Source organism: Danio rerio, chromosome 2 (assembly GCF_052040795.2).
Source record: "Danio rerio strain M-AB ecotype USA chromosome 2, GRCz13ab, whole genome shotgun sequence".
Taxonomy (NCBI): Eukaryota; Metazoa; Chordata; class Actinopteri; order Cypriniformes; family Danionidae; genus Danio; species Danio rerio.
Genome location: NC_141022.1, coordinates 1,780,157 through 1,806,058, shown reverse-complemented (window position 1 = coordinate 1,806,058; position 25,902 = coordinate 1,780,157). Strand labels below are relative to the sequence as shown.

The 25,902-nt window shown below is 36.8% G+C and overlaps 1 protein-coding gene across 4 annotated transcripts in view; it reads left to right on the top strand.

Moving 5' to 3' along the window:
• The window catches only part of LOC108180213 (zinc finger protein 521), a 128,471-nt gene that overhangs the window by 90,679 nt on the left and 11,890 nt on the right, over positions 1 to 25,902 (top strand). For all 4 annotated transcript variants that reach the window (XM_087240222.1, XM_087240221.1, XM_087240220.1 and 1 more), the window contains exons 5-6: positions 13,140 to 13,271; positions 23,630 to 23,745. In XM_087240222.1, coding sequence (XP_087096348.1) covers positions 13,140 to 13,271; positions 23,630 to 23,745 — 248 coding nt within the window. The remainder of the gene's footprint in view (positions 1 to 13,139; positions 13,272 to 23,629; positions 23,746 to 25,902) is intronic.

The following is a 25,902-nucleotide window of genomic DNA, read 5'->3' as shown; positions in this document are numbered from 1 at the left end:
CACTAACTAAAATGTAGACAGCGCCATCTAGTGGATCTGTTATTTGAATTGTGTAATGAAATGTACCACAAGTAAGGCATTTCAGATTCACAAAAAAGTAGACAGCGTCCTCTAGCTGATTTGTAATCTGATCCGTGCAACAAAACCTACCCGGAGCAAAGTATTTTAGGTTTTACAAGAATGTAGGTTGAGGAATATATTTCCAATTTGCCTGGTTTGTAATAAACCATCATATGAGTGTTCGGAAAATATTTATAGCACATTTACTTATTTTTGTAACATATTTCAGGTTCGCAAAAATATAGACAGCGCCCTCTAGTGGATTTTTCATCTGAAATGGGCTACAAAATGTACACTGAGCAAAGTATTTCAGATTCGCTAAAATGTAGACTGCGCCCTCTAGTGGATTTGTCATAGTAAACGTGCAACTAAACATACACTGAGCAACGTATTTTAAGTTTTACAAGAATATAGGTTAAGGAATGTATTTCCAATAAGCCTGGTTTGTAGTAAACAATTATAAGTGTTCGGAAAATATTTATAGCACATTTAGCTATTTTCGTAACATATTTCAGGTTCACAAAAATGTAGACGCTGTCCTTTAGTGGATTTTTCAGCTCAAACGTGCAACAAAATGTACAAGGAGCAAAGTATTTTAGATCAACTAAAATGTAGACAGCATCCTCTAGTGGATTTTTCAGCTTAAACGTGCAACAAAATGTACACGGAGCAAAGTAATTTAGATTAACTAAAATGTAGACAGCGCCCTCTAGTGGATCTGTTATTTGAATTGTGTAATGAAATGTACCACAAGGTATTTCAGGTTCACAAAAAGTAGACAGCGCCCTCTAGCTGATCTGTAATCTGATCCGTGCAACAAAACGTACCTTGAGCAAATGATTTCAGATTTGGTATAATGTAGACAGCGCCCTCTAGTGGATTTGTTATTCGAATTTTGTAATAAAACGCACCCTAGGTAACACATTTCTGATTTGCAAAAATGTAGACAGCACCCTCTAGTGGATTTGGATCTGATCAGTGCAACAAAACGTACACAGCGCAAAGTATTTCAGATTCACAATAATGTAGACAGCGCTATCTAGTGGATTATTCAACTGAATTGTGCAACAAACTGTACATAGAGCCAAGTATTTCAGATGCACAAAATTGAAGACAGCGCCCTCTTGTGGATTTTTCATCTGAAATGTGCCCCAAAAAGCACCAGGAGTAAAGTATTTTACATTTCGCACATCCGCAGTCACCAGCCGCTCTGAGTACACCTCCAGCGGGAGTGAATTACCGAAAGTCTGTTTCTTCTGTAAGTGTGTGTTTGTAATTGCAAGCGTGTCTCTCAGTTTTGTGATTGTGAGGTGCCGACAGCAGCCCGAGGGTTCCCCCCCATCAGCGCCATTGCCTGCGCAGTCTCACACATCAATACAAACACACACACACACAACACATTCTCCCACAAGGGCGCCTACCCTCTAAATCCCCCGCTAATGGAAGCCACCGCAGCTTTCAGACAGGTTTTCATGCACAGCTCTGCGTAAATGTGATGCCAACAGACATTTCCCTCATCAAGAAAGAGGACAAATATCTGCAATCGTGCTCATCACAGAAGAGCTGTTTCACATGTTCAGGCATTTGAAAGTGATTCCTTTGTATTTACCCTGTGCATTTTGGAATTTAGCGCTTTAAGTTTATATGTGGCTTTCTACACTCACCGGCCACTTTATTAGGTACACCTTACTAGTACCGGGTTGGACCCCCTTTTGCCTTCAGAACTGCCTTAATCCTTTGTGGCATGGATTTAAAAAGCTACTGGAAATATTCCTCAGAGGTTTTGCTCCATATTGTCATGATAGCATCACACAGTTGCTGCAGATTTGTCGGCTGCACATCCATGATGCCAATCTGCCGTTCCACCACATCTCAAAGCTGCTCTATTAGATTGAGCTCTGGTGACTGTGGAGGCCATTTGAGTACAGTGAACTCATCGTCATGTTCACCAGTCTGAGATGATTGAGCTTTATGACATGGTGTGTTATCCTGCTGGAAGTAGCCATCAGAAGATGGAGACACTGTGCTCATAAAGGGATGGACATGGTCAGCAGCAATACTCATGTAGGCTGTGGCGTTTTTGCGATGGTCAATTGGTACTGATGGACCCAAAGTGTGCTAGGGCTTAGTGGCCACATATGTGGACAGCACATTTGAGCTCTTAAGTGTTTATTTAAAATACTTTCAATGTTTTATATTTTGTTACAGACATACAGTGTCATTCTGCAACTGTTAAAACAAAGTTTTACGTTTATGGGGAACGGGGAAATGGGGAAAAATAAATTTTTTTTATCATGTTTTTACTCTGATAGTTAAAACATGTAAAAAAATGTCTCTGTTATATACAGTATGCATTAAAAACAGTTAGGAAAAAGTGTTTTATGTAAATTAGGACCACAAGTCCACATGTTTGGACATCATTTTTCTCTACATCATATCAAAAGATGATACTATATTCTGGTTTTATTCTAATTAGGGTCCAATAAGCCCAAATAACCAAGAGAAATAAAAGATAAAGTGCAACCATAACTATTAATTAGCAGCAAATTAGGAGTGTATTGAGGCAAAAGTTTACGGTTTGTTTCTACTATTATTTATAACTGAAAGAGAATATTCGCTTGTTAAGTGTGACGTCACGGGTCCAAGCGCTCTATTCAACTGAATGGGGAGGCTCATGAAATGGTGATAATAAACGTTCACAAAGCGATTTAATACTTTGGAAAATCACGATCGCAGTATATACAGTTGAAGTCAGAATTATTAGCCCCCCTGAATTATTAGAGCGCTTTTTTTTCCCTCAATTTCTGTTTAACAGAGAGAACAATTTTCAACACATTTCTAAACATAATAGTTTTAATAACTCATTTCTGATAATTGATTTATTTTATCTTTACCATGATGACAGAAAATAATATTTTACTAGATATTAAAGACACTTATACAGCTTAAAGTGACTGATTTAAAGGCTTAGCTGGGTTAATTAGGGTAACTAGGCAGGTTAGGGTAATTAGGCAAGTTATTGTATAACAGTGGTTTGTTTTGTTGATTATCGAGAAAAAATATAGCTTAAAGGGGCTAATAATTTTGTCCCTAAAATGGTGTTCAAAAAATTAATAACTACTTTTATTCTTTTATTGTGGAAATTTCCTTGCTCTGTTAAACATCATTTGGAAAATATTTAAAAAAGAAGAAAAAAATTTGAAGGGGGCGAATAATTCTGACTTCAACTGTACGTCCATGCCTAATATCCGATGGCCAGAAAGTGATTAATGTTTTTATAAATTGTTAAATTTTTGGTATTTGTTATGCAGCAAGCCCAGAGATAGTTACGTACACTATGATTTTATATAAAATTAACTTTAATGTGTGATAGGAATAAAATGTGATCATAAACAAATGATTTCTCCACTCAAATGTGTGGCGGCTTGGACCCGGAAACAGTATTACATACGTCACCACTTAACAAGCGGAAAGGGTAGCGGTAGGCTTTCATTTTTGAGCTCCGTCTCTTATCTTTCACTAACACTTTACAATAAGGTTAATTAGTTAATGCATTTACTAACATGAACTAATCATGAACAACACATGTACGGCATTTATTAATCATAATTAAACATTTACTAATGCATTATTAACATTCAAATCCATGCTTGTTAACATTAGCTAATGCACCATGAGTTAACATGAACTAACACTGAACTACTGTATTTTCATTGTCTAACGTTTGCTAACCTGAACAAATACTGTAGTAAATGTATCGTTCATTGTTTGTTCATGTTAGTAAATGCATTACTTAACATTAACTAATGAACCTTATTGTAAAGTGTGAGCAAATTACCCACTAAAGGGGCGTGGCTAAGCACATTGTGGCCAATCAGAGAAGCATTGCTATTTTTTGTTTGTTTTAGCTGATTGACTTTTTAATTAATCACCTCAATAATGGAAATGTGCTCTAACAAAATAAACATTGTACATTTTGTTTTCATGTAGACTTTTTAGGGGATCTGTTATGCGATAATCACTTTTATAAGGGCTTTAAACCCAGTTGTGTGTCAGCAGTGTGTGAATATCGCCAGCCACTAATGGTGAACATGAATTAATTGTGTTTGTCATAATCAGACTTGATGTAAACAGTCTGCAGATTGACAATCTCGCTTTCCATGATGTCATCAGAGGGGGAAAGCACCGCCCACTAGTGCCCATCTCACCCTCATTAGCATAGGATGTTAGTCTTGTTTTTGAATCGGCCACAATGCTGACGCACAGGCATTTGTAGCTCCGCCCTCTTTTAAAAAGAGCACAATCTCATTTGCATTTAAAGAGGCAGTCACCAAAAAGGCGGAATTAGTTTTAAAGCCTAGAAGGGGCAGTTTCAAACATTATTTGTGTGGTATTTTGAGCTGAGACTTCATTACACACTCCTTACTTCACATCTTGTAATATGTCCCCTTTAAGAACTGTTTCAAACTAGTTGAAGTAGCATTGTAATCTAGTACTAATACAAGCAGAATAACTGCCTCAGTGTTGTGTTAAATGATAATTCAAATGTTGAATCTACATATTTGTTTCCCTGTCATTAAAATAACGTGCACAGAAAATTGAAACACGGACGTACTAGTTTAAATGCTGTACTGCACACAAAGAATAATCAGTCATTCAGGATGTATCGCATTACGGCTCGCACTGAGTTTCATACATGGCTGCGTGGGATCTGTGTATATCTGCATGTTTCTATAGCTGGGCTGTAATCTCGCAGGAGCTGCTCCTCTGCGCCGGCTCATTCATTTGGCATGCCGCACAACAATCTGATTTGTTTGCTAATTGTGTCCTGTTCTTTATCTGATTGGTGCTCTTGCCTCTTTTGAATTGGGGAACTATGGCAACAGGCATCAGTGGGGCGACTGCAGAAACCGAGAGCCTGGAAAATCAGCGCTTTGCTGTGGTGTTTCATCTAGATGTTGAAGAGAGGATGTTTTAACGTTGTGATTGTTACGTGAGGGAAATAATATTTACATTTCTGATTCAGGTCTTTTGTCTGAACTCCTCGAACATTCATGCTTTTGTCTTTTGGAGGATATGAGCGAATTCTCCCTTGAGCCAAAATGGCTTCTCCTTTTGACTGGTTTTTATAAATCAGCATGTTCTTCATGAATAGAAACAAGGTGCTTTGACTTTTTTAAATTACTAGAATGTCATCTAGATGTTGAAGAGAGGATGTTTTAATGTTGTGATTGTTACGTGAAAGTAAATGATATTTACATCTCAGATTCAGTTCTGTTGTCTGACTTCCTCAAACATTCATGCTTTTGTCATGTGGAGGATGTAAACAAATTCTCTCTTGAGCCAAAATGGCTTCTTTTTTTCCCCCTCTTGTTTTTTTATTAAGCATCATATGCTTGAATAGAAACAAGGCGCTTTCTTAAAAGAACGTCATCTGTGTTAAGCTGCTTGGACACAATCTACATTGTAAAAAGCGCTATAGAAATAAAAATGAATTTAATTTAATTAAATTTAAGCATATTTTCTTTTACAGCATGCCAAGAGAAATGCAATAGGATAAATCTATCCAAAACAACTTATGAGGATAGTAGAAGCACTTTTCATTCATTCATTCATTTTCTTGTTGGCTTAGTCCCTTTATTTAACCGGGGTCGCCACAGCGGAATGAACCGCCAACTAATCCAGCAAGTTTTTTTTCGCAGCGGATGCCCTTCCAGCCGCAACCCATGTCTGGGAAACATTCACACACACACACTCATACACTCAGGACAATTTAGCCTACCCAATTCACCTGTATTCACCCGGAGGAAACCCACGCGAACGCAGGGAGAATAGAAGCACTTCAATTTCTTTATTATTATTATTATTATTTTCATTAATTTATTCATATTCTTTTTAGCTTAGTCCCTTTATCAATCAGGGGTCTCCACAATGGAATGAACCGCCAACTTATCCAGCTTATGTTTTACGCAGCGTATGCCCTTCCAGCTGCAACCCATCTTTGAGAAACATCCACACAAATTCACACTCATACACTACGGACAATTTCACCTGTACTGCATGTCTTTAGACTGTGGGGGAAACCGGAGCACCTGGAGGAAACCCACGCGAAAGCAGGGAGAACATGCAAACTCCAAACAGAAACACCAACTGACCCAGCCGAGGCTCAAACCAGCGATCTTCTTGCTGTGAGGCGACAGCACTACCTACTGCGCCACTGCGTCGCCCTTATATAATTATTATTTATTTAATTTTCTTTGTGTGTGTAATATTAATACTCAAACTGATTTTCACTACATCGTCACTCTGGTCACACCCTCCTTAAAGGGCCATGAAACCCCCCCGTTTCAGCAGGGTGTTTGTACACCTCTAGTTTGGAAAAAATCAGGAAAGTGGGCGTGTCCAGCTCTGTTTAGGTGGGAGTGTCGGGGGAGGAAAAAGGGGAAGGATTTGAATAAACATGGGTGTTTCCATTTGGGCACGCGCTGATTTTCACCGAAGCAAAACAGACACAGACGCAGGGGAGAAAATGACGGTGGGATGTTTGATAGCGCACATCGTATACGAGAAAGAAAGCATTTTTCGGTAACTCAGATGCACTCGGTAGGTCAGAAAGCCGTGTGTGTAGACTATCCTGTCACAAAATACGGCAAATTAAACACAACGGTCGGCAATAGTTTGCTTACAGTGTTCACGTTTACACTCGGAGAGCAGCATTTACAGCAGATCTTTCAGCCCATAATATTGTAGTAATGTTAACGTAAACTAAGTAACTTGGAAATCATTCTGACTAAGGTCTGTCTTTAAACACTGGAAGAGTCCTGCTGACCATACGAACTCTAACTTCGCCATCTGAATGAACAAAGAAAGGGCTCTGATCGCACACACTTACCAAATCTGTAGAGACATTACAATCAACAACAACTGAAGCACCGTCTTTTTTTAAAGGAGATGAGCAGCAAATCTGGATCTCACCAATTCCAGATGAGAAAAGCTCTCTAGTAAAAAATGTCCCGTACAAACGTATTTCTGCCGCGTGCACTGATCCACAAGTGAGTCCAGCTGCGCTCTCATAGAGAGAAAATTAAAACAAAACCTTCACTGCAGCACATTATAAAAGCATCACTGACGACCCGTATCTCATTCTTATTCTTTTCCCACTTCTTTTACTAACACAAGATGTCGTCTCTCTACCGTCTGGACACTGTTTCAGCAGTCTTCGAAGCTAGCATGCATATTAATGAGGTTGCACCGCATACACAATAGAGCGCGCTGATTGGTTTGAACCAAGTCTTACTCATGAATGAATGCAGCAAACTCAGAGACGTCACAAAGTACAGACGTCCAGTCTAGACGCTGGAACACACGCTAAGATCTTATGGTGACGCAGCTTCAAAAATTAAAAAAAAGCTGGATTCTTTTTAGTGAAATGTAAGTGTCCTTATCGTGTTTTTAGCAGTGTGGGACACATATAAGACTGTCAACAGCTCAAAAGGCCTGTGCACACCGAGACGTTTTTTGCGTTTTCCGTCGACATTTAACGCCTCGTGACTAAATAAAGGGCGTCAATGTGATCGTGCACACCAACGCGCAAAACGGCAGGCGCAAAAGCGTCATTTAAAAAAAACGCCTCATGCTCGTTTTTTTGTTTTCAGATCAGATCAGCACTTTTGTTCATGTGCACGGAGCTGCTGAAGTTACAGTCAACAGCACTTGGAGGCGCTCAAGTGCAAAACTGTCAATGCAAGCTCACATTAAAGAAGATGCCCAGAGGCGATTATAAACGTAGAGCTGCTTATTGCTCTGGTGAACTATAATCATTTCTTCATCGCTAGAGCAGGAGCTGCTGCTTGATCCATCCATGCTTGTTCGAGTCACCAGTAAATTTAGCAACAAGCGTGTGAACTTCCTCTCCTCCTCTTCTTCTGTGTTATAAGCGGGTGTCAGAAGCTTATAGTTGTGCAGCGCCATCTAACGTCAAAAGAGTGATTTAGCATACTCTTCAGCTTGACGCCAGTGAAAAGCGCTTGGGTTTGAACACTGAAAAACGTCTCGTAAAACGCAAACTAAAAAATGTCCCGGTGTGTAGGAGCCTAAATAATGTGTTTTGGTGTTTCGTGATGCTTTAGTTTAAGCAATTATTCAACACAGGCTCATTATTGATATGTACCCCTGTATACATTTTTGGAAAAATCAAAATACATCCCAGTAGGTGTGCTTTTCTGCTGTTTTTGTTTGCGTGAATCCACCAGAGGCTGCTGCGTACGCTTTTTCAGATCTCAAATTCATCTCGCGAGTGCCATTCGCGCCTGCTGTTCTCAAAAGAAGCCGCTGTCGACTGACTGACTGACTGACCCACTTGCCTAAACACAACTGGTAGTTTAAAAAAACCCTTGCAGCTGCCTGATTTTTACCATGCTTTCAGATCTCACCACAACCTCACCCTGTTGTTTACTTGTTTATTTCATGTTTTGCCTTCTGTTTTTGTTTTACCTGCTTCCTGAAACCATTCTTCGCCAGACTCGAACCCTGTCATCCTGATCAACTTCATTCTGAGTCTCAAGTCCGCCAACGTACATGGCAAGCTTGTAACAGCAAAAAAGCCGTCCAAATGGAATATTATTAGCCCTTTTTAAGCATTACACATTTTCTTGATTGTCTTCAGAACAAACCACCGTTATACAATGACTTGCCTAATTACCCTAACTTTACCCTAATTAATCCTTTAAATGATTTTGTATAATATTATGTACTGTTATCATGGCATCGACGAAAACAAAAACTATTATAAGAAATATATGTGAATAATATTTAATTTAATCTGCTATTTTTTTTGCAGCATGCCAAGAGGAATTAAAAGAAATGGAGTAGAATAAATTTATCCAAAACGATTTATGAGGATAATAGAAGCACTGACACACACACACACACACACACACATTGCTAAATAAATGTAAAATATAACTATTATTCCTGTGATTTCAAACTGATTTTCTTAACATCGTCACTATGGTCACACCATCCTTAAACAATTATTCAACCCTGGCTCATTATTAATATGTACCCCTGTATACATTTCTGGAGAACGCAAAATGTGTCGCAGGAGCTATGCTTTTTCTGCACTTTTTGTTTTCGTGAATCCACCAGAGGGCGCTGTGTATGATTTTTCAGATCTGGCCTCATCCCCCACCCACGGCCTTCTCTAAACCCAACCGATAGTGTTTTCAAAAGCAATCCAGAAAAAGAAAAGCCCCTTGCGGCCTTGTTTATTTTATTTTTTGCCTTCCGTTTTTGTTTTACCTGCTTTCTGGAACCGTTCTTCTTCTGAAGAACTTGAGATGACTCTCTGCATCTCAAGTCTGCCGACACACATGGCGAGCTACACAGCAAACTGGTAACAGTGGAAAAGAAGTCCATACGGAATATTATTAGTCCCCTTTAGCAATATACCTTTTTCTTATTTGTCTCCAGAACAAAGCACTGTTATACAAAGACTTGCCTAATTACCCTAACTGTACAATAATTAAGCCTTTAAATAATCTTGACTAATATTATGCACTGTCATCATGGCAACGACGAAAATGAAAGTATTATAAGAAACATTTGTGGCTTTTATTAGTTTGATGCAGTTCTGCAGACGTCTGGTCGAGTCTCTCTTTAATTATGCACAAAAGTCTGAGCAATTATTCCGCAGCTGAATGAAACAGTGTGAATAAGTGAAGTGCGAGGGAAGAATAGTGTGAATCTGCTGTGTGAGGCAGATTGTGGTCCCGCGTTGATTCATCACGTCTCCCCGCTGGATTGTGAAGCGCCGTCTAATGAAGTTCAGCCCGTCAGAATGAAGGGACTAATTCTGATTCAGCTGAGCTAATGAACTTACTTCTTTCCTGCTGTGAGCGGCCCAAAACTGACAGAGACACACTGTCTGAGGAGCAGGGCAAGAGTGCTTAAAACTGGGGCTGGAAACATATGTGATACTGTTTAAGCAAGTATGGCACAATATTATAAGACGTTAATGTTAGGTTAGATTTAGGTTGTGTTATAATTATTAGATTTAATAATAATAATAAACTCCACCACAAATACATCAAATAAACTTACTTGGTATTTTTGACTAATGAACTGGATCTCTGCTTCATCATGTCTGAGGCTGCGTCCAAAACCGCCTACTCCTCAGTAGGTGCTGCATTTAAAGCATTATTTTATCAATTTAATTTCGGTATTTAATTTAATTTAATTTATTTTTAACTTAATTTAAGTAATTTTAACTTCAATTAAAATGTTATATATTTTTATTTTATTATTTTATTTAATTTCATTATTGGATTTTAATTTAATTTACTTAAAGAATTTTGATTTCATTGTTATTTATTTTATTTCTTTTTAAAATATAATACATTTATTTATTGTATTTACCTTGTTTATATATTAAATTATATATTTTATTTTATTTATTTCATAATTTTTTTGTTCATTTCATTATTTTATTTATTTTATTTCGTTATTTAATTTAATTTATTTAATTAATTTAATCAAATAAACTTACTTGGTATTTTTGACTAATGAACTGGATCTCTGCTTCATCATGTCTGAGGCTGCGTCCAAAACCGCCGACTCCTCAGTAGGTGCTGCATTTAAAGCATTATTTTATTAATTTAATTTCGGTATTTTATTTAATTTAATTTATTTTTAACTTAATTTAAGTAATTTTAACTTCAATTAAAATGTTATATATTTTTATTTTATTATTTTATTTAATTTCATTATTGGATTTTAATTTAATTTACTTAAAGAATTTTGATTTCATTGTTATTTATTTTATTTCTTTTTAAAATATAATACATTTATTTATTGTATTTACCTTGTTTATATATTAAATTATATATTTTATTTTATTTATTTCATAATTTTTTTGTTCATTTCATTATTTTATTTATTTTATTTCGTTATTTAATTTAATTTATTTAATTAATTTAATCAAATAAACTTACTTGGTATTTTTGACTAATGAACTGGATCTCTGCTTCATCATGTCTGAGGCTGCGTCCGAAACCGCCGACTCCTCAGTAGGTGCTGCATTTAAATTTAAACGTACAACTCAGCCGTTAGAAAAGTACGCTCTATACAGTATGAATGTGAAAAGTATCAATGGAATTCGGACGTACTACATATGCCATTTTGTCATGGTCACGTGACCTACCTGCATCAGTTGCGTCGCTTCACTTCCGTTCATGAATTCTCTCGCGGGGCATTATGGGATAGCGCAGCGTGCATGGGATGCGCACTCCAGAATCTCGCCAGCAATAGTAAGTCATCCGGGTACTTCTCGCATACTGGTTTTCGAATTCTATGAATTCGGACATACTACTCGGCTCGCATACTGATTTTAGCGTACTATATAGTATGGAAGTATGTGGTTTCCGACGCAGCCTGAGTCTCTATCACTGACTGCTGTTTATCTGATGTAAGGCAGGAGAAACAGACAAACAGTGGGCGGGGAGAACCAGCTCATTTGCATTTAAAGGCACAGGCTACAAAAGCTGAAACTTCACAGACTCTGGAGACACCGAATGCTTATCTTACGTCTTGTGAGAGGGGAAAATATGAGCCCTTTAACACTTCCCTAAACTGTAAATAATGCAGTGACGTCTTGTTTTTTTTTTTTTTTTTGTTTCCTGTCCAAATATTTAAAAATTCAAAAATCAAGAAGCATTTTCTATTTAGACAAGCAAAAATATTGTGTTGTTTACAGAAATAAAGTCAAAATTACGAGTTTTCCCCTTAAAACAAGCTAAATTTTCTGCAAAATTATATGACATAATATTATTTTTCTTGTTTTAAGGAAAATCTCACTTAATTTTGACAAATTATTATTGAAAACCATTGCATATACACACTTAAGAAGCGCCAAGCGGAAATGCAAATATAGATGCGTGTGTGTGTTTGAATCCACAGCCAGAGGTGGGCAAACTCGGTCCCGGGGGGCCTGCTTATAGGTTTCTAGTGATTTTGAAGACACTGATTAGCATGTTCAGGTGTGTTTGATTAGTGTTGGAGCTAAACTATGCAGGACACCAGCCCTTCAGGACCAAGTTTGCCCACCCCTGCCTTAAAGCATCAATCCATGAGGTGTGTTTTAGTGAATTTACTGTGTGAAGTCCTCCTACATTATTTTCTATGTTAAATAAATGAACAGGCGGTGGTCCCACAGCAGCCGAATTCATGAGGGAAATCACACACACACACACACACTCACACATGCACGCACAGGAGGAGGAGGAGTCAGTGTTTCATTCCCAGGGCTTTAATCACTTGTAATTCGGCTCATTATGTATTAATAGATGCAGGACTCCCTCAGTGAGCTGTTCTGGAGTCAGTTTAGCATCGCAGGACACTGTTCCAGAAAAATCAGGCAATCCCAGAATGCATTCTGGCCAGATTTGGGAGTAATTTGTTACAATGTGCTGGAATTCGGTACCAAGCGATACTGAAGTTTTTAACACGTTCATTTGCCATTAACATTTGAGCAATGTTGAGCTGTAGTGTTCACATGCTCAACAGAAATGACTGTGATTGGCCGTGAAGGTCATCAGTTCATCAAACTTACCGCTGCTTACTGAGTGTAACACAGATACAGGGACACTGGAATGTTTTAAAGCCACGTCAATCAGCTGGTTTGTCTATTAGCTGACATACGAGCGATCCGCTATGAGCCGTGGCTTTAAACCGCTCCTGTGTCCCTGTATCTGTGTTCACTCAGTAAACAGAGATGAGTTCGGTGAACTATTGACCTTCACGGCCAATCACAGTCATTTCTGTTGAGCATGTGAACACAATGAAAAAAAAAATATATATATATATATGTATATATATATATATATATATATATATATATATATATATATATATATATATATATATATATATATATATATATATATATATATATATATATATAATAACATATAATAAAGAAGACTTTTGCATAGTAGCTCCTTTTTAATGCCTGAATTGTGTGTATATTACATATTCTGACCCAGCTTGTGTGTGTGTGTGTGTGTGTGTGTGTGTCTTCGCAGAGGAAGGTCTGGTTCATGAATGTAAACTCTGCAGTCAGACGTTTGACTCTCCCGCTAAGCTGCAGTGTCACCTGATCGAACACAGTTTCGAGGGGATGGGAGGAACCTTCAAGTGTCCCGTCTGTTTCACAGGTACATCTTCTTATCTGTGTGCACGGTCTATAACAACGGAGTGATATTACTGCTACTATAGTGACTAAACCGTAATTACAATGGTTTTAGTTTCTCAGTGCTTAACGTTGTTTATTTTATTTTATTTTATTTATTTTATCTTTTTTATTTTATTTTTATTTATTTTAGTTTATTTTTAATTATTTTAATTTATTAATTTAATTTCATAATTTAATTTAATTTTAAATGTATTTAATTTTATTTATTTTTATTAAATACATTTAAGCTTTTTTATTTTATTTAAATTTATTTTATTTGTTTTATTTTTATTTATTTTTATTCATTTCATTATTTTATTTTATTTATTTAATTTCGGTATTTAATTTAATTTATTTTATTTTTAACTTAATTTAATTAATTTTAACTTCAATTAAAATTTTATATATTTTTATTTTATTATTTTATTTAAAATCATTATTTGATTTTAATTTAATTTACTTAAAGAATTTTGATTTCGTTGTTATTTATTTTATTTCTTTTTAAAATATAATACATTTATTTATTGTATTTACCTTGTTTATATATTAAATTATATATTTTATTTTATTTATTTCATAATTTTTTTGTTCATCTCATTATTTTATTTATTTTATTTCGTTATTTAATTTAATTTATTTAATTACATTTTTTAATTTAATTTAATTATTTTAACTTTTAAATTTTACTTTATATATATATATATATATATATATATATATATATATATATATATATATATATATATATATATATATATATATATATATATATTTTTTTTTTTTTTTTTTTTATTATTTTAATTCATTTTTATTTTATCATGCATTTTTTGATTTTATTTTATCTATTTTGTTTTATTTTATTTAAAAATTTTCTGAATTCATTTATTTTATTAACTTTGTATTTTAACTTAAATATTTTATTCGTTTCATTATTTTATTTTATTTTATTAATTTCATTTCATTGTTTTATTTTTTATTTAATTTTGTTTAACTCTCTCTCTCTCTCTCTCTCTCTCTCTCTCTCTCTATATATATATATATATATATATATATATATATATATACATATATATATTTTTTTATTAAACTTAATTCATTTATTTTATTTTATTTACTTTATTTTTATTTAAACTTATACATTTTATTTTGTTTTATTTTAAGTAACCCATCAAATGTGCACTTTATTGGGATATTTGGCTGAGATTCAACTATTTGAAAATCAGAGAGAAAAATTATTTTAATATATACATACATACATGCGTTATAATGTTTTTATTTATTGCAGCCACATTCTCACACAATAGTTAATTGCAATGGCAAGAAGTAGTTTGTGTATTAATGGCTGAGATATGTGTGTGTGCCGCTGCAGACAATAGAGTGTAAAGTGAATGTTTTGTTGTGTAAAGTGAGACAGAAGCTGGTAAGTGTGTATGTGTGCGTGTGTGTGTGTTGAGCACTGGGCTTCCTCCAGGGTGAGCAGAGCTGCAGGCTGCCTGACTTCACAAAGCTGTCAAATGCGTCCCGAGAGAAACACACACTTCTGACACACACACACACACATACACACACAGAGAGATCTCCCGCCGCCTCTGGATGCATCCTGCACTCCTCTTTTACCTCTTTCTCTTTCTCTCATCCTCCCTCGCTTTGCATTATAACAGCGCATCTGTCCGTCCCCATCCGCACGCCTTCATCTCCAGCTACAGTCCCCAATCAGACCTCTTATACTCGCACTTTCACATAATAAAACTCAACAGTGCAAGGCGAAATTATTAAAGACCTTCTTATAATGTAAAAAAACAATAAAAAACTGTATTTGCTGTTTACTTATTTAAGAATGAGCCAAAACAACTCAAGTCTTGAGTTTTTTTGGCACAACTTAACTGTTTTAGGTTCAGTCTAACACAATCGATTGTGTGGGACCCAGCATTTTATACAGTGTAAAACAAACAAACAAACAAACAAAAAAAACACACACGCATACATATATGTATGTATGTATGTGTGTGTGTATATATATATGTATATATATATATATATATATATATATATATATATATATATATATATTTATATATATATATATATAAATATATAAATATATATATATATATATATATATATATATATATATATATATATATATATATATTTATATATATATATATATATATATATATATATATATATATATTTATATATATATATATATATATATATATATATATATACATATATATATATATATATATATATATATATATATATATACATATACATATATATATATATATATATATATATATATATATATATATATATATATATATATATATATATATATATATATATATATATATATATATATATATATACTCGCCGGCCACATTATATATATATATATATATATATATATATATATATATATATATATATATTTCTATATATATATATATATATATATATATTTCTATATATATATATTTCTATATTTATATATATATATATATATATATATATATATATATATATATATATATATATTTATATATTTCTATATATATATTTCTATATATATATATGTATATATATATATATATATATATATATATATATATATATATATATATGTATGTATATATATATATATATATATATATATATATATATATATATATATATATATATATATATATATATATATATATATATATATATATATATATATATAAAGTGGCCGGCGAGTATATATATATGTATATATATATATATATATATATATATATATATATATATATATATATATATATATATATATATATATATATATATATATATAAATAAATATAAATATATATATATAAATATATATATATAAATATATATATATATATATATATATATATATATATATATATATATATATATATATATATATATATATATATATATATATATATATAAAGTGGCCGGCGAGTATATATATATGTATATATATATATATATATATATATATATATATATATATATATATATATATATATATATATATATATATATATATATATATATAAATAAATATAAATATATATATATAAATATATATATATAAATATATATATATATATATATATATATATATATATATATATATATATAAATATAAATATAAATATAAATATAAATATATATATATATATATATATATATATATATATATATATATATATATATATATATATATATATATATATACTCGCCGGCCACATTATTAGGTACATCTGAGGAAATATCCAGTGAGCGGCTGTTCTGTGGGCGCAAATGCCTTGTTGATGTCAGAGGAGAATGGCCAGACTGGATTGTGACCCCTGGGGTAATTACATTATATTAAAGACACAGCAATAGCGTCAGATGCAGCAGATTGATTTTATAACACCAGGTTAAACTTTCTGACACATTTACAGCACTCACATACATAATAAAAATAAACAAATACTTGGGTCTATTGGTGTGTGTGCGCCAGTGCATGCAAGGTTTCTGTATGTATAACCACCTCAGAGGATATTGGGGGCCGCGAGTCACTGTCATTGTTATTTTGGGGGTCGCGGGCTGAAAAGTTTGGGAACCCCTGCTGTAGACTATCAAAAATATATATATAGCTTAAAGGGGCTAATAATTTTGTGCTTAAAATGTTGTTTAAAAAATTTAAAAACTGCTTTTATTTTAGCCGAAATAAAACAAATAAGACTTTCCTCAGAAGAAAAAATATTATAGGAAATACTGTGAAAAATTCATTGCTCTGTTAAACATCGTTTGGATAATATTTAAAAAAGAAATTCAAAGGGGTCGAATAATTCTGACTTCAACTGTATGTGGATGATGAAGGTTCCTCACAGATCCATCGAAACCAATACTACTATTTGAGTAACAGTTTAACAAAGCAGGAGTGTGAATCTAGATTACACTGTAAAAAATATCCATAAATGAGCAGTTTTCTGTATTTTGTGATGTGTGTTTTTATTTATTTCCAATTTATTTCTGCTTTTGAACTGCATTCTGGGATCTTGAGCTTTCTTCACGACGTTTAACCTTGAAAAGTGAAAGAAAGTTGATTTTAAGTGTCAGATTTAATAGTGTGCAGGGCTCTATTGTCTAGGTTGGTGTTGTATATTACGCTACAAACCCCTTGTAATAAACTGCAGCACATTTTCTGCTATTTTATAGACTTTATATTATATCTTACACATTATATTATTACTTTAAGCCACTAAAATATCAATAAAAGTCACTCTGTTAAACTGTAGAGTTAAATTTTCAACATCAGAAGTGGACAGAGCAGAGATCAACATCCCATAATGCAACTCACCACCGCAAATACACCCAAAATACAGAAAGCGTTGATGAAGAGATATGTTTTACAGTGTTTGCGTGATGTAAATGGCGATTTCTGCAGTGCGGATTCTGTCTTTTCCCTCTCTTTGTCTCAGTGCTGCATGATCAATACCAGTGCGGAAGGAGATCTGGGACCTGTCTGTCAGAAACCAACATGAAATAAAGAAAATAAATAAAGAAAAAAATAAGCCCTGTAGATCAAGTCAATAATAATGAGAGACGCAGAGAGACAAATGAAGTGTGTTGTTTTGTCGGCAGCAGAGAAATACATCAAGATAATGGCAGCGGATAAGACGCCGCTGAAGGCTTTAAATTATATATACTTGATGCACCTTCTCAATCTGTCCTGAAACAAGAACACCCAGTGTTTGATAACAGCTGGCCCATTCAGAATGACTGACTGCCATTTACACTCACCGGCCACTTTATTAGGTACACCTGTCCAACTGCTTGTTAATGCAAATTTCTAATCAGCCAATCACATGGCAGCAGCTCACTGCATTTAGGCGTGTAGACATGGTCAAGACGATCTGCTGCAGTTCAAACCGAGCATCAGAATGGGGAAGAAAGGGGATTTAAGAGACTTTGAGCATGGCATAGTTGTTGCTGCCAGACGGGCTGCTCTGAGTATTTCAGAAACTGCTGATCTACTGGGATTTTCAGGCACAGCCATCTCTAGGGTTTACAGGGAATGCTCCGACAAAGAGGAAATATCCAGTGAGCGGCAGTTCTGTGAGCGCAAATGCCTTGTTGCTGAGGCCAGAGGTCAGAGGAGAATGGCCAGACTGGTTCCAGCTGATAGAAAGGCGACAGTAACTCAAATAAGCACTCGCTACAACCGAGCTCTGCAGAAGAGCATCTCTGAACACACAACACGTGCGTTTGTTTGTGTGTATGTGCTTGTGTTTGTGTGTGTACGCATGCGTGTGTATGTGTGTGTGTGCTGGGTGACAATGTGTGTGTATGTGCGTGTGTGTTTGTACGTGTTTTTGTACGTGTTTTTGTGTGTGTGAGTGTGTGTATGTGTGTGTGTGTGTATGTGTGTGTTTGTGTTTGTTTGTGTGTATGGCGTGTGTGTTTGTATGTGTGTATGTGTGTGTGTGTGTGTTTGTTTGTGTGTATGTGTGTGTTTGTTTGTGTGTATGGCGTGTGTGTTTGTATGTGTGTGTGTATGTGTGTGTTTGTTTGTGTGTATGGCGTGTGTGTTTGTGTGTGTGTGTGTGTGTGTGTGTGTGTGTGTGTGTGTGTGTGTGTGTGTGTGTGTGTGTGTTTGTACGTATTTTTGTATGCGTGTGTGTGTGTGCGTGTGTGTGTGTGTGTGTTTGTGTGTATGGCGTGTGTGTTTGTGTGTGTGTGTATGTGCGTGTGTGTTTGTACATATTTTTGTATGTGTGTGTGTGTTTGTTTGTGTGTATGACGTGTGTTTGTATGCGTTTCTGTTTGTGTGTGCATGCGTGTGTGCGAGGTGACAGTGTGTCTGTCTGTCTGTGTGTGCAAGCGTGTGTGTGTGCGTGTGTGTGTGTGTGTGTGTGTGTGTGTGTGTGTGTGTGTGTGTGTGTGTGTGTGTGTGTGTGTGTGTGTGTGTGTGTGATTGCCACCCTTAAACATATGGGTCTGTAAAAACAAACAGCATGTTTGAAGTGCTCCTGTGAGAATATCTGCATGCTCTTAAACGCACACACACACACACACACTCGATCACCAGCTCCACGGCTTAATTAAACACACACACACACACACACACACACACACACACACACAGACGCACTATGTGTTTTAAGTGCCATTTCAAAGATTCAGTGTGACTGAAATCAGGCTACGCATAAATAACACGTCTGCATGAATATTAATAATGTCAATATAATTAGCACTGTTGACTAATCGAGTCAGTGTGTGTGTGTGTGTGTGTGTGTGTGTGTGTGAGCTTGTTTATGTACTTCAGTGACTCTAAATAAAGCACACCATTATCATTCTTCACTCATTTAAAGGCCTCGTCACATTAAAATCAAGTTTCTTACATGTTAGTATAGAGCGACACGGTGGCTCAGTGGTTAGCACTGTCACCTCACAGCAAGAAGGTCGCTGGTTCGAGCCCCAGCTTGGTCAGTTGGCGTTTCTGTGTGGAGTGCTGTGTTGGCATGGGTTTCCTCCAGGTGCTCCGGTTTCCCACGCAGTCCAAACACATGTGCTGTAGGGGAATTGGCCGTAGTGTATGAGTGTGTATGGGTGTTTCCCTATACTGGGTTGCAGCCGAAAGGACATCCGCTGTGTAAAATATATGCTGGATTAGTCGGCGGTTCATTCCACTGTGGCGACCCCTGATGAATAAAGGACTAAGCTGAAGGGAAATGAATGTGTCAGTATCAGCATGTCAGGCTTAAGCATATCTATAGGCTAGAAGCGGTGATCAAATGCACAAATAGAAGATATAAACATCCAAATCTTAAAATCCTAAATGGCACAATGATTGTGATACCGCAGTCTCTCATCAAATCTTCCGACCAATCAAATTCCCCTAGTGACATGCCCCGCCCTCTTCTTCTCATTGGCTGTTCACTTCATGTGCTTGAGCTCAACCACTCTCACTGGCAGAGCTGTGAAAAACTAAATGCAGTTTTTTTTCAAGGGGCGGAGCTACTATATGCCCCGCCCCTCTTCAAGTTTCAGTTCAAATTACATCAAACATTAAATAAAAAATGTCGCACTTCTAAAGTGACTATTATCCCATCTGACCATCAGTGAATAGCTTTAAACAGAACTGGACAAATCTCAGACACAGGTGGAGCTGGTTTTCCCATGATGCTCTGGACTGGAAACACTTGGGTTGATTCCCTCAGCCGTGACAATACTTCTTTCATTCGCTGCCAGACTGTAACATTCAGGCTCGCGGAAAAAAAAACAAAAAACAGCACATGTGTTTATAATCATCGCTCTTCGTTTGAACTGATTTATATTATTAAATACAGTACGCCTTCAGACATGCATATAGGAAATATTCCAGTGTGTTGCTTTCACTGTTATTATGTGCTGAACATTGCTGTGAAATGCACCGTGTGCTGAATATCAGCTGCTTCAGTCAAACATCTACATTAGGAGGATGAAGATGAACCCATTTCAGCAAGACAGTGATCCAAAAACACAGCCAAGGAGACTCTCAGATGCGTGCAGAGAAAGAAAATCAAGCTGTAGAATGGCCAAGCCAATCACCTGATGTGAATGCAATAGAGAATACAAGATAAAGCTCTGAATTGATAGACGAGACCCACAGAAGCATCAAGATTTTGACACTCTGTTGAAGTGTGTGAGAAACTCACACCTGAGCTATGCATGCGAGAGACGTCTTTACATTTACATTTAGTCATTTAGCAGACGCTTTTATCCAAAGCGACTTACAAATGAGGACAAGGAAGCAACTTACACAACTATAAGAGCAACAATGAATAAGTGCTGTAGGCAAGTTTCAGGTCTGTAAAGTCTAAGAAGGAAAGTATTAGTACTTTATTTTTTATTTTTTTATTTTTTTATTTTTTATTTTTTGGGGGGGTAAGTTAGTGTGATATCCAGAGAGACAATTGCAGTCTTTAAGCTACCATCATTAAAAAACCTTTAATATAAGGCAAGGCTATTCAATTGGCGGCCCACAGGCCGAACCCGAACCCAAGTGGTGCGGATACCTGAAAACATTTGGATATGTTTTGTAGAAAAGGCCTTTTGTACAATGCACCGATATCGTTAATAGGGATGCAACGATTCGCTGATTTCACTATAAACTGGGCTTCAATTTGTCACAGTTAATTAATCGTAAAGGCCGCATTTCTGTTGCACGGGAAAGTTAAGACAAGTGGCCAACTGTGCACTAGTTTAAAGTTCCACGTATTACACCGAGGCTACTACGCACGCACACCGGATTAACTATAGCTGCGGCCGTTCCCATATCACGTCTTTTCCGCTTGCAAGTTTGTTATTTCTAATGTAAGAATGACAATATGCGCGCACAAGCGGAGCAACGCGCCTGCCTCTGCAGTAGAAAACATCTCACAGTGAGGGTATTGCGTGCCTTTCAGTGCAGTGTAAACAAAATATATGTTAGATGAGTTATTATTAAAATGATTGTACACGCATGAACACAGATGATAACAACAGTTAATTTAGGCTGTACTCACACTAGGTACAGTTGCCTCGAACCGGGCCAAAGCACGCTTGTCCTCCCTCCCGTCTCCCCCGACGGCCCGCGCTTACACCACAAATGGGCTTCGGCACGCTTACGTCATCGCCAGGGCCGGAGTGGCACTCCTTTTCAGCCCTGGAGTTTTAAGCCTCAGACCGGCCCACCTCAGTTCACGACTGACTATATTAAAATAAGGTCATTCCAATTCAGTTTCTAATGACACTATCACGTCTTTTTTTGAGAAAACAGCTGCTTTAGAACTTCAAATGTTCAACAACTCTAACAGTATTATATGTCTTAACAATAAAAAAAAAAAAAATCGTACACAGACGAGGATCATACCCGGGTCAGCAGCGTGATAATCTAACGTGCTAACCACTGGACCACAAGTTGAATATTGGAGGGTAACACATCTGACTTATATCATCATTAACCTGCAGGCTGGTTATTTATAAAAAGAGCAGAGCTGCGGTAAAATAATGAATAAGAAGACTGTGGTCAAGTAAATAAATAAATAAATTTAAAAAGTGTGACTGCTGAGAGCAACAGATTCTGGAGCTAGGGACACCGGCCCTCGCGGCCAAAAAATGGACCGGCCCACCGGGAATTCTCCCAGTCCTCCCGATTAGCCAATCCGGGCCTGGTCATCGCTGCTGCGCTGTTCAGTGAGAAGCGCTCTCTCACTCAGCAGCACAGTGGATATCTCTAGTTATATCGTTTCAGTCGTTTGATATGCCGTCAAATATTTCACCAAACAGTCCTTAGGGATGTGGTGACACGCTTTTCAGGTATTTCGCCGAACAGATCCACCACTTTTGGCGCCCATAAACAATCATAAAGCTCTCGTGCTGCAGGAATGGGGAGGTCTGCTGAAGGTGCAGCTGTCGTGCTGTGAGGAGTTCTCGTCTTTAATAAACTACGGCAGTTTGCGTTCACTGAACAGTAAGAATGATTAATAAATCCATATCAAACAGTCCCTTAAAAGTCACGTCTCACTTTCAGTTTCGGGCTTTGGCGTGTTTTGCACTCACACACAAAAGCCCAAGTGAACCTGCGCTCAGGCCCACCTCTTCCAACCGGGCCAGGGCCGGCCAAGTGAACCATGCTTGAGCCCGATTCAGCGCACTCACACTTCTCAAACGATCCGGGAAACGGGCCTGGGCATGGCACGGATGGCATAGTGTTAGTAGGCCCTTAAATAGCTACTTCCCTAATATAAAGCTTGCTGTTCTAAAATACATTAGACGTGATAACCGTGAGAGCATGATATATCGTACAATTAAAATTTATAACGTAGCATCACTAATTGCTGTTCAAAACATCACATATGAATGTGTCTGAATTTACAAGAAGTGCGAAAATAACGAAATGTTGTGCGAAATAAAACATTTTAAATGTTTGAAAAAAAAGAAAGAAAGAAAAGACAATCGGACGATGCACATCTGTGCAGTTAGTTAATGCTGGGCAATAACTAAATGCACTACAGAATGTTACGTTTACACACAGATACACAAATTACATGTAAACGCATCAGCTTTTGCAGCGTAAAACTCACTGCTCTTAAGTACTTTTGAAAGGTCTTTGTACTCATGCTTCGAGTAATATTTACAGCAGATACTTTTATTCTACTTGCACTACATTTTTGGCCAAGTAATGGTACTTTAGTATGATTTTTTTAGTGCTCTTTCCACCAACTGGAAATATCTAAAAAAAATTCACAGGAGTGCGAATCATTCTGACTTTAACTGTGTGCGTGTGTGTGTGTGTGTGTGTGTTTGCAGTGTTTGTGCAGGCGTGTAAACTGCAGCAGCACATCTTCAGTGCACATGGACAGGAGGACAAGATCTATGACTGCTCACACTGTCCGCTCAAGTTCTTCTTCCAGACCGAGCTTCAGGTGAGCAAAATACACACATGTGCTAATAAATGAATGAATGAACGAACAAACTAATAAATAAATGGGTCATACTTTATTTTATTGGTCCGTTTGTTGAATTTATGTTGCATTGAAACTAATTCTCGTTAGATTATAAGTAGACTGTTAGGTTGTGGTTAGTGTAAGTTGACATGTACTTGTAAAGTTTCTTCTAGTCAATTAAATGTCTGTTGAAGGAGCAGAATCAGCAGATATTAAGCAGACAGTCTACTAATACTCAAATAGACCATCAGAATAAAGTGTTATCATTCATTTATTCATTTTTTTTCAGCTTAGTCCCTTTATTAATCAGGGGTCGCCACAGCAGAATGAACCGCCAACTTATCCAGCATATGTTTTACACAGCGGAGGCCCTTTCAGCTGCAACCCATTACTGGGAAACATCCATACACACGTATTCACACTCATAGACTATGGACAATTTAACTTACCCAATTCCCCTATAGCGCATGTGTTTGGACTGTGGGGGAAACCCGGAGCACCCGGAGGAAACCCATGCCAGCATGGGGAGAACATGCAAACTCCACACAGAACCACCAACTGGTCCCGCTGGGATTCTGAAACAGGCTTTAGTTTAAAAGATGAGAGGAGGAGCAAAAAAAAATAAATACCCCGCCCCTACTGAATATTCAGTTTTAAGTGTAAATACATCCTCATACTGAAATAAAAGTCTGCAGCAACTTCTGGTCCACAGATACTTTAGACTAGAGATCTGCGCGGGACTAAATTTTGAATCCCGCTCCCGCCCGCACGCGCCAGGTTTTAGCCCGAACCCGACCGCTCCCGCTTATATTAAGAATTTGTTGTCCCGCTGCCCGACCCGCCCCGTTTTCTGGCCGCTGCGCCCGATCCTACTAAAGAGTGGGGGAGAACAAAACCGAAAATCACCCAGCTATACAGTCCAGACAGCCAAGCTGTCTGTATAAACACACACACATACAGCACCAAGCACACACACACAGACAAAGCTCTCTCTCTCTCATACGTGCGCGCGCACTAACGCACACACAAGCACCAAGCACACACACATGCAAAGCTCTCTCTCTCTTTCATTCGCATAGCAATATCCGCGATATTGCTAGACAGCCAGCTCTCGTCCCAAATTAAACCGACCGCTCCCGTGATTTATTCGGAAATTTATTCCCACGCCGCAGAAATCTGGTTGGGTTCCGGGCACCCGCGGGACAGCCGCGGGAATGCAGACCTCTACTTTAGACCCCTTGAATATTCTTCATTTTAAATTTTTGACTGCTGCTACTTACATATTTACTCCATATTTCAGATCAGGAAATCAAATGTGAGCGCAGGAGGATTTAAAATAGTTTATTGCATCTTCTAAGGTGTAATAACATTAGACCGTTCACTATTATATTGACCACGGTCTAGATCAGGGGTCACCAATCTCAGTCCTGGAGGTCCGGTGTCCCTGCAGGGTTTAGCTCCAACCTGCCTCAACACACATGCCTGGGTGTTTCAAGTATACCTTTAGTAAGAGCTTGATTAGCTTGTTCAGGTGTGTTTGATTAGGGTTGGAGCTAAAATCTGCAGGACACCGGCCCTCCAGGAACAACTTTGGGGACCCCTGGTCTAGATCATGGAGAACAGTTGGTTTCTTTTCTGTCTACCGCAGTTGTCCTTATCAGTCGGTCAGAAAGTGCAGCTTGTTTTCTTTGGAGTGCTCTTGCTTTCTTCAGTTCTGGACACTGCAGTCGTCTCCGCTCAGTCAGAGAGGTCACAGGTCACGCAGACGTGCAGACACTGAGATGTTTTATTTATTTGCGTTCGGCTCATAGGTGAAGATGAAGAGCAGCTCAGGGAGGAGCCGCAGCATCACCGCTGACCTGCCCAGAGCATGATGGGAAAATAAAACAACCTGATCGGCTCTCACAGGACCAAACACTCCATCTCTACACACACACACACACAATAACACACAGCATATATATATAGTGGCGCAGTAGGTAGTGCTGTAGGCTCACAGCAAGAAGGTCGCTGGTTCGAACCTCGGCTCAGTTTGCATTTCTGTGTGGAGTTTGCATGTTCTCCCTGCCTTCGTGTGGGTTTCCTCCGGGTGCTCCGGTTTCCCCCCACAGTCCAAAGACATGCGATACAGGTGAA